At 36.3% G+C, this 15,383-nt stretch overlaps 1 protein-coding gene and 1 long non-coding RNA gene across 17 annotated transcripts in view; one reads left to right on the top strand and one right to left on the bottom strand.

Moving 5' to 3' along the window:
* LOC112915491 (uncharacterized) overlaps positions 1-5,855 on the top strand; it is a 29,915-nt gene extending 24,060 nt beyond the window's left edge. Inside the window, exon 4 of the long non-coding RNA XR_003234080.2 lies at positions 4,498-5,855. This is a non-coding gene — a long non-coding RNA (uncharacterized lncRNA). The remainder of the gene's footprint in view (positions 1-4,497) is intronic.
* Positions 1-15,383, bottom strand: part of ARB2A (ARB2 cotranscriptional regulator A) — a 413,243-nt gene that overhangs the window by 47,910 nt on the left and 349,950 nt on the right. For 2 of the 16 annotated variants that reach the window (XM_072736792.1, XM_072736786.1), the window contains one exon: positions 8,475-12,553. The exons of 13 other annotated variants lie outside the window; for them this stretch is intronic. In XM_072736792.1, the coding sequence (XP_072592893.1) occupies positions 12,471-12,553 (83 nt within the window). In that variant the 3' untranslated portion in view covers positions 8,475-12,470. Of the gene's footprint in view, positions 1-8,474; positions 12,554-13,621; positions 13,759-15,383 lie in introns of those variants that run through there. One more of the 16 variants, XM_072736784.1, reaches the window with a different exon arrangement.

Raw genomic sequence — 15,383 nt, 5'->3', positions numbered from 1 at the left:
TATACATAGAAAACCCTAAAGACTCCACCGAAAAACCACTAAACTAAATACTGAATGCAGTAAAGTTGCAGGATACAAAATCAATACACAAATATCAGTTGTGTTTCTATAAACTAACCACAAATTATCAGGAAGAGAAATTTAAAGAACAATCTCATTTATAATAGCATCAAAAGGAATAAAATACTTAGGAATAAATTTAACCAGAAGGTGAAAGATCTATACAGTAAAAATTATGAGGTATGATGAAAGAAACTGAAGACACAGATAAATGAAAAAATATTGTGTTCATGAATGAGAAGGATTTCTATTGTAAAAGGGTCCACACTACCCAAAGCAATTGACAGATTTAATATAATTCCTTTTATATTGAAATTTTATAAAAATTTCAATGGCATTTTCCACAGATTTAAAAGAAACAATCCTAAATGTTGTATGGAACCAAAAAGAATGAAAAGCCCATACAAACTTGAAAGAGAACAAAGCTGTAGGCATCATACTTCCTGATTTTGAAGTATATTACAAACCTATCATCATCAAAACTGTAAGGTACTGGCCTAAGAAAAGACATACAGATCAGTGAAACAGAATAGAAAGCCCACAAATAAGCTCATGCATATATGTCAACTGATTTTTGACAAAAGAGCCATGAATATACAATGGTGAAAGGATAGTCTTCAGTAAATGGTGGTGGAAAGAGTGTAAACCATTATCTCAAAAAGTTATCTGTAATCCCAGGATTACTGCAACATTTTCACAACAGCCAAGGCATAGAAACTACTGAAGTGTCCAGAAACAGGTAAATATATCAAGGAAATGTCATATATATACAATGTGACAGTATTCAGCCTCAGAAAAGAAGGATCATGCCACCTGTGACAATATGGATGAACCTGGAGGGTATTACACTAAGTGAAATAAGCTAGTCGGAGAAAAACAAACTGCATGGTATCACTTACATGTGGAATCTTTAAAAAAGAAAGAAAGAAAGAAAGAAAGAAAGAAAGAAAGAAAGAAAGAAAGAAAGAGGTTGAGTTGCCAGAGGCTGGGGGAGTAGGTAGGTAGGAAATAGAGGGAGGATTTGGTAAAAGAATACCACATAAAAAAACAACAAAAAGCCTCTTGAGAGGTGCCTACTGTTGAGGGCTCTTCAGGATATAGTTTTGAATGTCAAATCACAATTTATCTAATAATATTCATTCTTATATTAAGCCAATGCAAAGGTAAATTCATAAAAATAGCTCTTGGACATGTAAAGGCAAATTTCATGACCACTAGACATGACAACCTGAAATATCACTTTTGGTGACCTCAAAGACATAAAGTTTGGATGTAGGAGGAGCAAAGAAATTCAGAATGTTCATGACTGTATACTTAATTTTATGAAATCTCTGATGAACAATCTCAGGTACTAAATTTCTCTTTATATTGTTTTCTCACAAGGAGATTTATTTTTGCCTTCTTTTTTTTTGGTTAGGAAAAAATTACTCTAATTTTAAAAGTGACACAAAGACATTGTGCTGACTTGATGTTATTTTATTTGTGAGGCATAAAGGACTATGAACTATAAATGTAAAACAAGTGCATCTCCCCATATATAGGGATAACAAAAGACCAGGGATAGGATGTTGGCTGACAGAAACTTTTAAAAAAGCAACATGGGGGAAGAAAGCAGGAGCTTCCCAAAGTACAAAACAAAGCCAGACAGAAAAGAATGTGTAAATTTGAATCAATTTAATTCAATGTATTTAAGGTGCTATTTAATAGTTTGTGGGATTTTTTTGTTGTTGTTTGTTTTTCTGAGTTTTAGGAACAGAGGACAGCATTAGCATATAAACCTAGGGATATTCCCCAACTTCATTATGTATTTTGTTCGTTGGCACCATTACATTTAGTAAGACCGTTGTCGTCTTATCAAAGTCTTCCCTCCTTGTCTTATCATTCATCCTGTTCCCTCCTTATTGATCATCAGACGATGAAAGAGACAATGGATAGCTTTAAGAGTGTCAATATATAACGCAGACATTGCATCTACTCAATCTACCAGGTCTGTCGATCTGCCATGGGGGAAACTGGACTGGTCTATAATTTGATGCTCACAAAAGCCAGCTGATAATTGCAGAGAAATGTGTGATCCTCAAATGTTTCAATAATGATTTTGGATAATACTGGTACTTTCTGAAGTATCTAAAATAACTTGATGGGACTATAACTCCGAAAGTCATCCTAATTTGCATCTTGGAAGTAGAGCACCAAATGTGCTTTCCTGCTTCTGGTTTTCCTTATTACTGCTGTGCTAGCAACATAAAAAAAAAATGAAATGAAAAACCACTCTGCCAAAGTGAGTAGCTTTGCTCCTTAGAGCTGTGAACGCATGAACAAAATATCAAGCACACACAAAGAGTTACCTTTTAAAAAGGTCAATAAGCTCAACAATTGAAGGATATAGTTTCCAGACAATTATACCATAACACTAAAATGGTAAAACTATGGTCATGGAAGCGGGAAGAACTATTTAGAACCTGGGAACATCTCTTCTTCATACTTGACTGCCAAAAGGTCTGAGAAACTCTTTTTTTCCAAGTCTGAATGGGGCTGACTAGAAAAAAACCTTGTTTTGGCAAAGGGCTATTTAGTCATTGGGAAAAGAAGGCATATAACAGAGTTTCTACATTTATAAGGCAACATTAAGCTGTGAATTCTTTAAAATGTTATTAAAATTCTCTAACAGAGAAATCAAAGGAAAGAGAACTTGCTTCTGACTTTATGTGTTCATTGTTGGGGCCACTGAAACACTGCCCATCAGGGCAGCGCACAGCGGATCTGAATCCCTTGCGTGACATCTGCATTGGTTAGAAGCGGCTAAGTTGGAGGCGGTACACGGCCCGCGTTAGTCAATGATGAGTTTTATAGATCCTTCTAGTCAAATACCTTCTAGTTCATGTTACAAGTCTCATGCGCTGGTGAAAGAAAAAATTTAAAGTCATGCATTTGCTGTTTTTCTATCTTGCCATGAAATCTCTCTCTGATCTCTAGAATATTTCCTAAAATAAGTGTTCGAAGATAAAAACAGAGCATGGTTCAATGTCAGAATTTTACCTGCATTTTTCCTTCCCAAACCTATTCCTCTCAGTAAATCACACTGCCCAGACGTTTAAGCTGAAAATCTAGGAATCACCCTTCATCCTTCCCATCCTCTCACTTCCCGTATCTATAGGATTAAGGCACGTTGGGCACTTCTTCCTATCTCTACTGCTACCATCATTCAAGCCACTAATCTCCTGCCTAGGCTACTGCAAGAGCTTCCAAAGTAAGCAGCTGCTTACAGTCCTGCTACACTACCAACCCATTTGCTCTCTACAAATTAGATCCTATTTCTCTCCAACTTGAGAACCTCCAGTGGCATCCTGCTACACTCAGAATAAAAAAGAAATTCAGACTCTAGGTCTACAAGTTCCTGAAAAATCTGGCCCTTGCCTTTATCACCTCCTTGCTCTACATGCTGCAGCAACACTCGCCTTCTTCCTGTCCCTTTCTGTTTCCTTGGTCTGTGCGGAGTAAATCCGTGGATCTTCAAGGCTGATGTAAATTAAGCAGCCTTTTTGAGGGTCCAGGAAATATACTTAGCAGAATTCAGGGCCACACATCATGTCTGATAGTTTCATTTAGAAATGCCCTCAATGTCAAGTATAGGAAGAACCCCAGATTATTTTAAATCCCACAAAATGAATATCCACACAGGAATTATGTGAAGTACTATTTCATTCATTATTTGTTGTCTTTGGTTATATATAATGAGTAATGTGAGATTATAAACATAATAGGTCTTACATATTTTTCTAAATGGGTAAAAATCATGAGTTTAGGAAGGGACAGATTTCTCAAGGACTACAGGCTTCTGTTTATATGTAAGAATGAAATTGTGATTAACTTCACAATGCTTAGAAGTTCCACATTACCTTTTTTTTTTTAATTTTGAGGAATCTTTTTTTTTTTTTAAGATTTATTTATCCATGATAGACTGAGAGAGAAAGAGAGAGAGAGAGAGAGGCAGAGACACAAGCAGAGGGAGAAGCAGGCTCCATACAGGGAGCCTGACGCGGAACTCGATCCCGGGTCTCCAGGATCACGCCCTGGGCCAAAGGCAGGCGCTAAACCGCTGAGCCACCCAGGGATCCCTCCACATTACTTTCATTTACTGTCGTATTATCTAAAATAATTGTACTAGGGACACCTGAGGGGCTCAGTGGTTGAGTGTCTGCCTTTGGCTCAGGGCATGATCGGGTCCTGGGATCGAGTCCCACAACAGGCTCACCACAGGGAGCCTGCTTCTCCCTCTGCCCATGTCTCTGCCTCTCTCTCCCTGTGTTTCTCATGAATAAATAAATAAAATCTTAAAAAAAAGGAAAAAATAAAATAATTGTACTAATGTTTTTTTCTTGAGGTTTTGTAAAGTGCTTTACAAGAGGAAAATGATTTTCTTTTGGTTCCTCACAGGAGCATCCTGAATGCCACTGTTTGAAGACTTTCATTGTGATACACAAAACGCTGACACTGATTATACATTTGAAAATGATGAATTGTTTTACTCATTAGTATGGGAAGCATTATAAACCCTTAAAACCAGACATTTTGCATGGATTTCATCTGACAGGACACTGGTAATTTCAAGCCCTCCAGAATCTTGAAGAAGCCAAATTAGTCTAAGAAAATAAATATGGACTGTCATCATTACTGTTATGTCAATCGTTATGGAGTAATAATTGTCACTAATGATTTTACTATTAGTTCTGTAGTCAACTAAATTAAAATATGTTATATAAAGAATCATAATAGAGAAATAGAAACCCCAGTATTAGTTTTTTTTTTTGTTAAGAATAAAGATAAAAATTCAAATGTAAAAAAAAATTTGGAGTATAAAGTAAACCAAAGTAGAATTACAATGTTAATTGAGAATCCATTCTGAATGGCAAATAATAAGAGCTCCTCTCCTTGAAAGGACTCATCTCCTTAAAAACCTTTATGTGTAATTGAAGTCATCCCCAAATTTGATTAATAAAAAGTAGGATTTACAACTCTAATCAGAAGCTGAAAATACAATCAGACTTTGTATAGTATTAAGAAATAAAGCAAAATTTGTTTTATAGAAACAATTTTTGGAAATGTGGCAGGTGTTTCTTTCCAGAACTTTTTAGGTGACTTTGCAATTTTTCAAACAAGATTATACTAAGAGACTAAAGCTGAGAAAAATACCTATTTATTTATTTAAGATTTATTTATCTTAGAAAGAGAGTGAGAGCGAGAGAGCACACATGAGTGGGAGGGGCAGAGGGAAGCTGGACAATGGGGCTCAATCTCCCAACTCTAAGATCCTGACCTGAGCTAAAACCAAGAATTGGATGCTTAACCGACTGAGCCACCTAGAGACCTCCAAAAAATACTTCTTTAATATATGGACTCTCTTAAAATTTTTAGATTTAGTGTTTGGTAGCTGAGACCAGGAGTCATTTAAACTTCAATTTTAAATGGGAGGAAAGAAAAGAACTATCTTGGAAAAGAATCAAGGTGTAAGGTAGTACGAAGAAACATAGAAATGTTAGAGATATAATTAAGCTCAAGATTTCAATGGAAAGATCTGGTAAGCACACAGGCACAGTAGGAAACAATGGCTAAGGAGACAGTAATTCTGAGGAAGAGTCAAGGGAGTCTTGCTCAGAATCAGTTTATTTTACTTCCCTTCCACAGGTGGGTCTAAGTCATGTGGAGAATTACCTCTAAATCTTAAATGAATATTTTATTATGTCGCTATCAATTGTTGGTCTTCTAAATAACACAGTATGTTTATATGTGAAAAATCAGTTGTTCCATGTCTCTTCTTGGTTCTGGCTTGGGCATGATAATGTTCACTACTTTTAAAATAATGGGAAAAGAACAATAGGCACGAAAGAGTCAACTGCATTTTTAGGCAGTGGTTTCAGAAAAAGGAGCAACAAAAACACTGTATGCATCACTGATATTCTAGTGCATAGAGAGCATTTCTTAAGATGATGAGGAAAAGAAAAAAAAAAACAAGGATACTGGGTAAGGAATACTTTAAAACACAATGACCACAAAATTTAGCACAGAACTAAACTGCGCTTAAATTTGAAGAAAAGAGAATTTTAAAATCTCCTTATTTATATTTAAACTAGGATTGCAAGCATGATCTGGGCATTAGCTTTTATTCATCTTTAAATAATTAAGAAAACTATAGAAAATAAAAATCTGATTTGACTCTCTTAATCACATTACCAGAAGCAGCTTATTCTTTGACTACGGAAGTTATCCTTAGTCTTTTTCATTTCTACTAGGTCTGTCATTTTAGCCACTGCAGAAACCAAACCAAATCAAAGCACAATTCATTTCGTTCACTAATACCAATACACATGAAACATATTTGTCTCTAGATACTGAAATGTAAGACTTTTCTAGTATAACCTGATAAAGAAAAGGTTTCCAAAAATTAAAAGATTATCTTTCATTTTCTTCTTGTGCCATTAAGTTTTTCTACTTTATGATCTGGGTGTACACAGCCAGTAGAATTACATTTTAAGTGTGAGGGAGTTTTAAAGAAAATATATTAATATGGAATGTTTTTAAGTAGGACTGTTCTCTGACACTGATGGTTTTGTTTTGGGATACAGAATATAAAACCATTTCCTCAAGATATTTTGTGTTCAGCATAAAATATTTAAAATGTCTCATTTCCAAGAGATCTGGTGGGAGTTCATGACAGATGTGTTATTTCTTTCTTTTTTTTTTTTAACAGCATTATTTTGTCTAATTAGCACTGATGATTTACCCATGGCAGTATGAACTTATTGAGAGGAAAGAAAAGTAGACCAGCTTCTTTGGAGAAAAGAACAGACTGGGTAAGATGTAAGAGAGGCACTTTTTTTTTTTATAGGTATTTTGCAGCAAATGCCCACAAACAGCCCACAGAGAGTTCATTTATTTATGCATCACCATATGATCAATCTGATTGTCTTTAGTCTCAAGTAGAGAAAGCCCCGGTACAAAGCATTCTCCAGGTGTTAGTTTAGGTTTGTCATTACTTCCTATTTATAGACTCTGTCTAGTAAAGGAAGACAAATTACTGTAAGTGGGGGTAAATGTGATTAAATGAGTCCTCTGAAGATAAGAGGGTACATGGACAAGGGTCATTAACACAAGTGACCTCCCTTTGCCCAGACCATATTTTTACTGTGTGGATTTGAGGGGGGGGGGGGGGGACACAGAGCAAGAATAATTTCTACTCCATATAGCCAAAGAAAAAGATATTCTTTTATCCTAATGAGCATTTTCATACTTTTGGCAGCATTTTAATAACCCACTGATAGGGCCAAAATAGTCTCAGAATACACTGAGAACAATACTGGTGAAATCATTCTTCCCAAAGAGACTAATTGGGAATACTGAAGAAACGTAGTTACAATCAGACAAGATATAAGGGCTAGGATGTAAATCAGCAGATACCGAGATCTTCTGATCAAATGAAAAGTTTCAATTTGTAAAGTTTCAATGAAAACATCTACACTCTTTCTTCCACCTGATTGTAGCCCCATATGGCAAGGTCAGCCCTTTCAGTGAACAAACAGCTCAGTCGCCTCCAGTGTAGCTGTTATCTTCCTCAACAAGGGGAGACATTTGGCACAGCCTAAAGCTGGGGCATGAACCCTGGCTAAGCTTAAGACATTTATCTGACAGCATCAGCTGACACTCCACAAACACATTTGCTCTCCACGACCTCAGAGCATTCGTGATTAATCAAAAATGTATCTTGGATCTTGAGAACAAGCTACAACCAGGCACACACAAAAAAGAATATGCTCCCGATCTCGCTTATCGACTCAAGAGGTATATTGAATTTAGAAATAGCAAATAGAATAAAATGATCAATATGTTCTCACTTGTCCAGGGAAGAGCAAACTTTATCCCTCAAGCAAAAGACATTGATCATGTAAATGTTTCAGAACTGCTTTCAAACTGAAGAATGTAAAATGCACATGGCTTACTGGGGGTGGGGAAGGAGGCCCGACCAAAGATGAGCTTGGGCTTCGACTTAAAAAAAAAAAAAAAAGAAAAAAAGAAAAAAAATCTATAGCTTAACAACAGAAAATATATGTTTGCACGTAGTGTGTTTTACTTTTAAAAACCTGTGTGTTCCACTTGAAATCTGTTTTGGTAACATGTTGCCAAGTGTTCTTAACAAAACATTATAAAAGAGACTTTAAGACTTAATGAAGGAACATTATTTGTGCAGAGAAAACTCCCTGTCTCAATTTAAATGAGACATGGTTATAACATATCCCCTATGCACTATTTGCAGTTTATAATTTATGTCTCTTGGTTAGAACTCACTCTTTTCTGCAGTCATCTGCTAAGTAATATGATTAGCATGCGAATATTGTAATATTCTGCTTCCCAACACAGTATAAATTAGTATATTTTTATTTTCCTTCATATTTTTCACTTTTAATAACAATACTGAACTCTAATTAAAGCAAAGGGAAACTGAAGTCATACGCCCCACCCTTGATAATACAAAAATGATTATTATTAAAAAAAAATCTCTACAATTGAACTTATTAAATCCCATTCTTGCCTGGTTACCCACTGGTTAGGTTACAAGTTGTTCACGATCCTACGGCAGATTGTTCCACTAAAGAAAAACTACATGTCCTGGTCCCTGTTGGCATGGCGAGCAAACTTTCATAGCATGTGCTCCCTCTATAAAATGGTGGTACTAATTAGAAGATATAAACTCATGCTGAGACATGATATGAATCGGCTTTATGCATCTAGTGAGCTCACAGCAGTACTAGATTTATACTGTTGTTGCCTTAAACTAACACTAAACAGAAAATTCAACTTCTAAATTTGTACCATAAGAAAGCAAAAGTGATTTGAGTTGAAAAAACAAAACCTCAGCCCCTCATTTTAGGTTTCACTTCGAAAATGTTTCCTGTGCACTTAGAGGTTGCCCAGCACTTCTCTCCCATATGTTTACCTAACTTAAATTCTTCAGACATGAATTGCAAGTACCAGATAGCACAGCTGTATGTTTTGACATCCATGGTGAAAATGAGCAGAAAATCTAACTGTTCCATATCAAGAAGTATTTTTACTAGTGCTAATGTGCCTTAAATACCTTGTTCCACAGATGAGTGGCCTGGCACCTGCTGCATGAGAAATAGCCAATTACTGTTCAGTGTCTCTAATTTTCTGATTCAATTAGCATGCTTCAGAGCTTTCCAGTTTAATTGCAAACTACTTCACAGTTAGCTCTCTGATTAATCATTGCCCATCTGCAAGCCATCGGAAAACTTAGTGGAACAAATTTGTGTACTTTGGAATGCTGGGAGCTTAGCAAATCAAACTTGTTTTGGTATATAAAGCTTTAATTTTGTTTGCCCTTTTCAGCTGCACTTGTAAGAAGCTCTGTACTGATTAAACAGGAAGTCCGGACAATAATATGCTACATTATGCATATAATTACTGTAAATACAACCGAGATTGTAGAAACATCATTTAAGGTTAGGCACTAACATGAATGGAGAAGGAGGTCAAGAAAACACATTTGGAATCAATTTCTTTCCATTATGACCAAATGTAAGTATCAAGGAAAAAAAAAAAAAAGCTGTGTGACACACAGTGATGTCATTACAGCACCTGTTCCCCTGAAGGCATTTTAAATTCTGGCTTTTCATGTATTCATAAAATCTTTCTTGTTATTTAATTAGTAGAGTACTAAGTTTTATAAGCTTTGTTTACAAAACATATATTAGGGATTTTAAAGCAAACTGGCATCACATTGTTTATGCTTCATTTTCCAAGCTTTCTTGCTGGTCCACTGAACGTATGAATGATAGTGTCAGAAAACAAAACTGTTTTAATCGAGCTTTGAGTGGAATTTAGATTATTTCTTAACCCACAATCATGACTTCTTCATTTCTGAACAATGAAACATGAATTGCATATTTTGTGCGCTCCTATGAACAAATACTATGGGGAGGATTCCGCAGGAAAGCAACTCTAAGAAACGAACTCTCCAACTTTCCAACTCTCAGTTGCTCTGCTTCACATTTTTCACAACTTGAAGTTATTCTAATATAATTTTGTAAAGCATCCAAATATGGATACTATCTAAGAGCTTGTGTTTCCAAGACCAAATTGTAAGCCCAGGAGGGCAGGGACTGTGTATCCAGATCCCGCTGTAGCTCAGGGCACCAGGGAGGGCCTGCACATCCTTGGTGCTCAATTAAAAATGGAAGCAGAATGACTTCTGAATTGTCCATGTCACGTCGCAGTGTCAGCTTGGACACTGCGTTCCCCTATAACCTCAAGAGGATGCAGTCATGCCATCTCATTAAGATGTTGACAAGCAGCGACACTTTATAAATATTTGGCTGAGAGAATAATACAGAGAGAAGACTGCTTTGCTAACTGGGATGTCCCATAACGACGTGCTGTCAACAACAAAGAACAAGAAGCAGAATCTTCCCCATCTTTCGTGAAAATCCTGAACACGTTATGGAAAGCTGAAAGCTAAAACCCAACTGATAACTCTAAAAATAGCATTAACAAGGGGGGTAAGAATGGTTTCTGGAAATTGCACAAGACAAAAAAGTTCACTGAAAAACCTTTTATGGGTAGAGCCAGTCAGGGTGGAGTGACTTTCTGATTCTGTTCACAGGAGACACATATCCCGCGAGCCCTCTGGTAGTTCCTCTTCTTTGTGCCTCCACTTCAGGCCTCTCTGAACGTCACAGGCCCCGATGCAGGAAATGCTGAGAAGGCGTAATCTGATCGGAGCAGTGCAGGCAAGTGAGCAGGCCGCTGCCACACTGTGCTGCCCACGAGCCAGGGGGGGGGCTCGCTGGAATCCCCACGAAGATCAAATTACAAAATAATCAAGCTTCGCTTTGCCAGCCGGGCACGAGAGGCTACTGTGAGGTCATGACATAAATCGGGGACTAGCATGGGCAAAACTGGGCAGTTGAAAATAACATCTTTTGGGGGGGGAGTACACACTTACAGCATGGTTCTCTGTGGAAAATAAACTGTTAATGATGTTCAGTTTTTTAACTCGGGAAAGGGCAAATGGCTCTCCCCACACAAGCTCCCACCAATTGAGCCTTATGTTTAGAGATAAGCAATTAAACGCCACACATCAAAGAGAAACAAAGAGCTGTCCAAAATGGATGTTCGCCAAGAAGAGACCAAACTGGGCCTTGTTCCCTGTCCTGGGGTTTTCATTCCTACCTCTACCTCTTACCTACTGTGTAGCCGAATGTCACTGTGTATCAGAGAGTAATGATGAAACAACTGAGTGGATAATGAATGAAAATGATTGCAAAGCACACTGAAAATGCTTAAAGGGCCCAAAGATGATTTGAGAGGGTAGCACATCTTGGGCCAAGAGAGCCATTTCCGAAAAGAATCTGTTTATACAAGAAGAGCAGAATATTCTTCGGGAAGCTGGCTGATACGCGGCTGCTCTGTTATGGCACCAAATCCCAGGCCATGGTATTTTACAGAGAAGTGTTAACTTTTGTATATGGTTCCCCAAATTGAACCCGCTATAGAAATAACATTTTAGTTTCTGAGAAGTTTCGACACGATTGTCTGTGTCATACTGTGTTTTCATATTTTTGAGAAACAACAAAACTACAGAGCGCAGTTAATCTTTAAAAAGAAGAAAAATATAATAATCAGGAAGGCAGGACAATAGCAGGACTTCTAGGGAACTATCGTTTGCTAAACTGGCTGGGGCAACCACAAGCAAGGTGGGTAGGAACTATCTCAAAGACAACAAACAAACAAGCAAAAACTTAAATGCCATGTAATCTAGGCTCTTTGGTAAACGAGTGTAGCAGGCATACCAGCCAATCAATGGCAAAGCATTTTGTAAATATTTCCAGCAGGGCCTTCAAAGAAACACTTTCAGATGGTTGAATGAAACTGAGGGCCATGTGTTGGTTTTTCACTTGTACCCTTGCTGCACAGATGAGTTATCATGAGTGATGCCTTCTTAGCCATAAAAGCAATATCCTATTTGCACACTACAATTCAAAGAGTGTTCTTAACTTTTAAAAGGCAAAAGAGAAGTGACTTAAAGTTCACAAGAATATTTTAAAAATGAAAATAAAGGCAAAAAGTAGTTGCTTTTACATGGGGAATCTTACAAGATACATGAAATTTAACATCTACTGTACTTTAAGCCTATATCTTATTGATAATTTAAAATTATAATTAGTGTTCTTGGGACCGAATGCTACACAGAAAACTAAATATGCACATATGTATGAGATGTGAGATGCTGCTGCAAGAGAGAAATACCCTATTTTTAAAGCAAAAAAAAAAAAATCCTAGTGAAGTCTATCCTTTCATTTATATGTCTCATGTAAATTACACATAATTTTAAATCTTCAACACGTTGAAAATGTCCAGGTCTCATGGCACTTCTCCTTTATTATCTTCTGTTTCACTTGGCTATGGCCATGGGGATTCACTAGAGATATTTAGGGATTAAAAATGACATACTTTGAATTAAACCAAAAAATGACCACTAGAAAAAAATTAATTTTTATTTATATAATCTGGTAAAAAATATATAATTTTTCTACTCTAAAGGCATTTTCTTATGCAGTAACACCACAAAAATAGCTTAAGTTTAAAATAGTGGATTTCCCATATGGTTAGTCCACAGCAAGATAAAGTTGTAAATGAGGGGACTATGTGAAGAAAACATAAAAAAGCCTTAAGGGCACATACAAAAAATGTGATATTGCATGATTTACATACACAATTTTATTTCCCAAAATTCAAAGAGAAAAGCTTAATATGTCATAATTTAAATTGTATTTCACATCAAGTATTCCTGATTACGTATTTAACTCTAAGATGCATAACTCAATTTAGAGCATAATGTGGGAGAGGAGTTAGTAAGAATCTAACCTTTTGAATTTCTTGACTTTTTTGGGCTTGTGGTAATGTTGTATTTATAGAGATTCTACACTTTCAAATTTAAGTCTTGAAATGTCAGAAAAAATCCCAAAGCTGAGATCTCACAGAAGGTGATTTTTAACAGTCCTTAAAAGTAAAGACTTTATGATCTTCTGACAACTGGAGCTTTCACATTTTAAGATTTAAAATTTTCAGTCCTAATATTACATAAGCACACACATTGGTACACTTTTAAAGATTCCATGATCTTTGATAAACCTTGAAAGAAGAGGAAAATCAGAAAATAGAAAAAGTTATGAAATTCAGGAATATTATAGAAGTACAAGTATAAAGTAGTAAATACTTAAAAGGTCTTCTGTATTTAAATGCAGTCCTTTATAAGACTACATTTCCACTGAAAAAGAAATCACAACATCCAGTTAATTTTTTATTCTTTATAGTAATAAAAAATGGAGATCTCCTGATATTTTTGAGCTGCATCTTTTTTTTAAAGATTTATTTATTTATTTATTTATTTATTTATTTATTTATTTATTTATGAGAGAGAGAGAGAGAGAGAGAGAGAGAGGCAGAGACACAGGAGAAGGGAGAAGCAGGTTCCATGCCAGGAGCCCGACGTGGGACTTGATCATGGGACTTGATCGTGGGACTTGATCGTGGGACTTGATCCTGGGACTCCAGGATCCCACCCTGGGCCAAAGACAGGCGCTAAACTGCTGAGCCACCCAGGGATCCCCCTTGAGCTGCATCCTAAATGAGGAAAATAGAGGCCCCGAGGAGCTAAATGACTTGATCAAGATCATACTGCTAGTTAGTATTAGAGTTCTATTTGGAATATACCAGGTCTCTCATTTCCAAGTTTTTTTTTACCACTCCCATAGCTAATATTTTATACATAATTCTTGGAATTCATTAATTTTCAATATATCCTGTTACCATTTTTGTGGCCACATGTAAGTTGCAAACTACTTTTCTCATCACTTTCAATTTTCAACAAGTATTTTTCCACCACCTGCTGTGAGCCAGCTACACAAAATTACAAGGATGATAAGACATGGGTTAATCCTATTTTTTGGTATTTTTTTATTTAGCTGGGGAGAGAGGACTGGCATACAGATATTAAGGTAATATCTAATTTGACTAGAAAGGCATCAAAGTCAAATGTGACATTTAGTTTCTAATTACCAGGATTAAAGATAGGGTCTAGACTAACTGATGCCAAAGTTCCTTTCTAAAAATTATCTGAATTTCATTTTTTCCCTCTACTCTTATTATTTCTTAGATGGACTTCTTAATAAGTAGGTATCTGTGAAGACCAAAATTTCTAAATATTGAAAATGATTTCAGTGGAACACAGTGTTATGTTTATGAATAGATATGTAATGAATGAAGCCTTTTATGTGTAAATAAGTTTGTGAAATAATCGGTTTCTTTGGTATAGGCCTTTAATGTGTTAATGTGCATTGTAATTCCAAGAGGAAACTTTAATATGCAACATTTCCTATTTTTCATTAAGAAAAAAATCCCTCCCAAAGGAGCTGTTATTACTATCTCTGTATCTCACAATTAGTATTCCAAGAAGCAAAGTTTGGGTAACACTATCCTTGGACTCTTGTGATATCCTCTTAACTGGTCTTCCCCAACAACGCATCTTACATATGCACTGGCTAGTTAATCCTTCTAAAGTGTTGCCATCATCATATTTCCCTGTTTAAAAGCTTTCATTGAGGACGCCTGGGTGGCTCAGTGGTTGAGCATCTGCCTTTGGCTCAGGTCTCGATGGGGGTGGGGGGGTGGGGGGAAGGGTCCTGGGATATAGTCCCATATCAGGCTCCCCGTAGGTAGCCTGCTTCTCCCTCTGCCTATGTCTCTGCCTCTCTCTGTGTCTCTCATGAATAAATAAATAAAATCTTTAAAAAATTAAAAAAAAAAAAAGCTTTCAGTGACTCTTCGTGGCCTACAAATTTAAGTTCAAACTCTTTAGATCTTCTAAATGTTGCTTGTTACATTCCACTTCAACTTTATATCTCACAATTTCCTTGAACAAACTCCAGCCAAAATATCACTGGATTTACCAAGCTCTTTCTGTCTTGGATCCCACTACTTTTCTTTGCCTAGAATGCCTTCCTCTCTTCACAAAATTATCAATAACTTCTCTAACAAAATCCAGTTCAGGCTTTATTGTCTCCATAAATGAAGACAGTATCCAACCTCTCACCTTGTTATCGGAATTGCTTTTTATAAAACTGTCATGATCTCTTTTTATTAGTATTTATCATTTATATGTTTATTTTATGTCTCTTTTGGCTACATTGGGTAAGCTCACCGAAGCCAGGCATAGGCCGTAGATGCCAGAATTGAGCACATTCTCTCGT

Source organism: Vulpes vulpes, chromosome 14 (genome assembly GCF_048418805.1).
Source record: "Vulpes vulpes isolate BD-2025 chromosome 14, VulVul3, whole genome shotgun sequence".
Classification (NCBI taxonomy): domain Eukaryota; kingdom Metazoa; phylum Chordata; class Mammalia; order Carnivora; family Canidae; genus Vulpes; species Vulpes vulpes.
The sequence above is the reverse complement of the archived record's forward strand: the minus strand, read 5'-3'. Positions and strand labels throughout refer to the sequence as shown.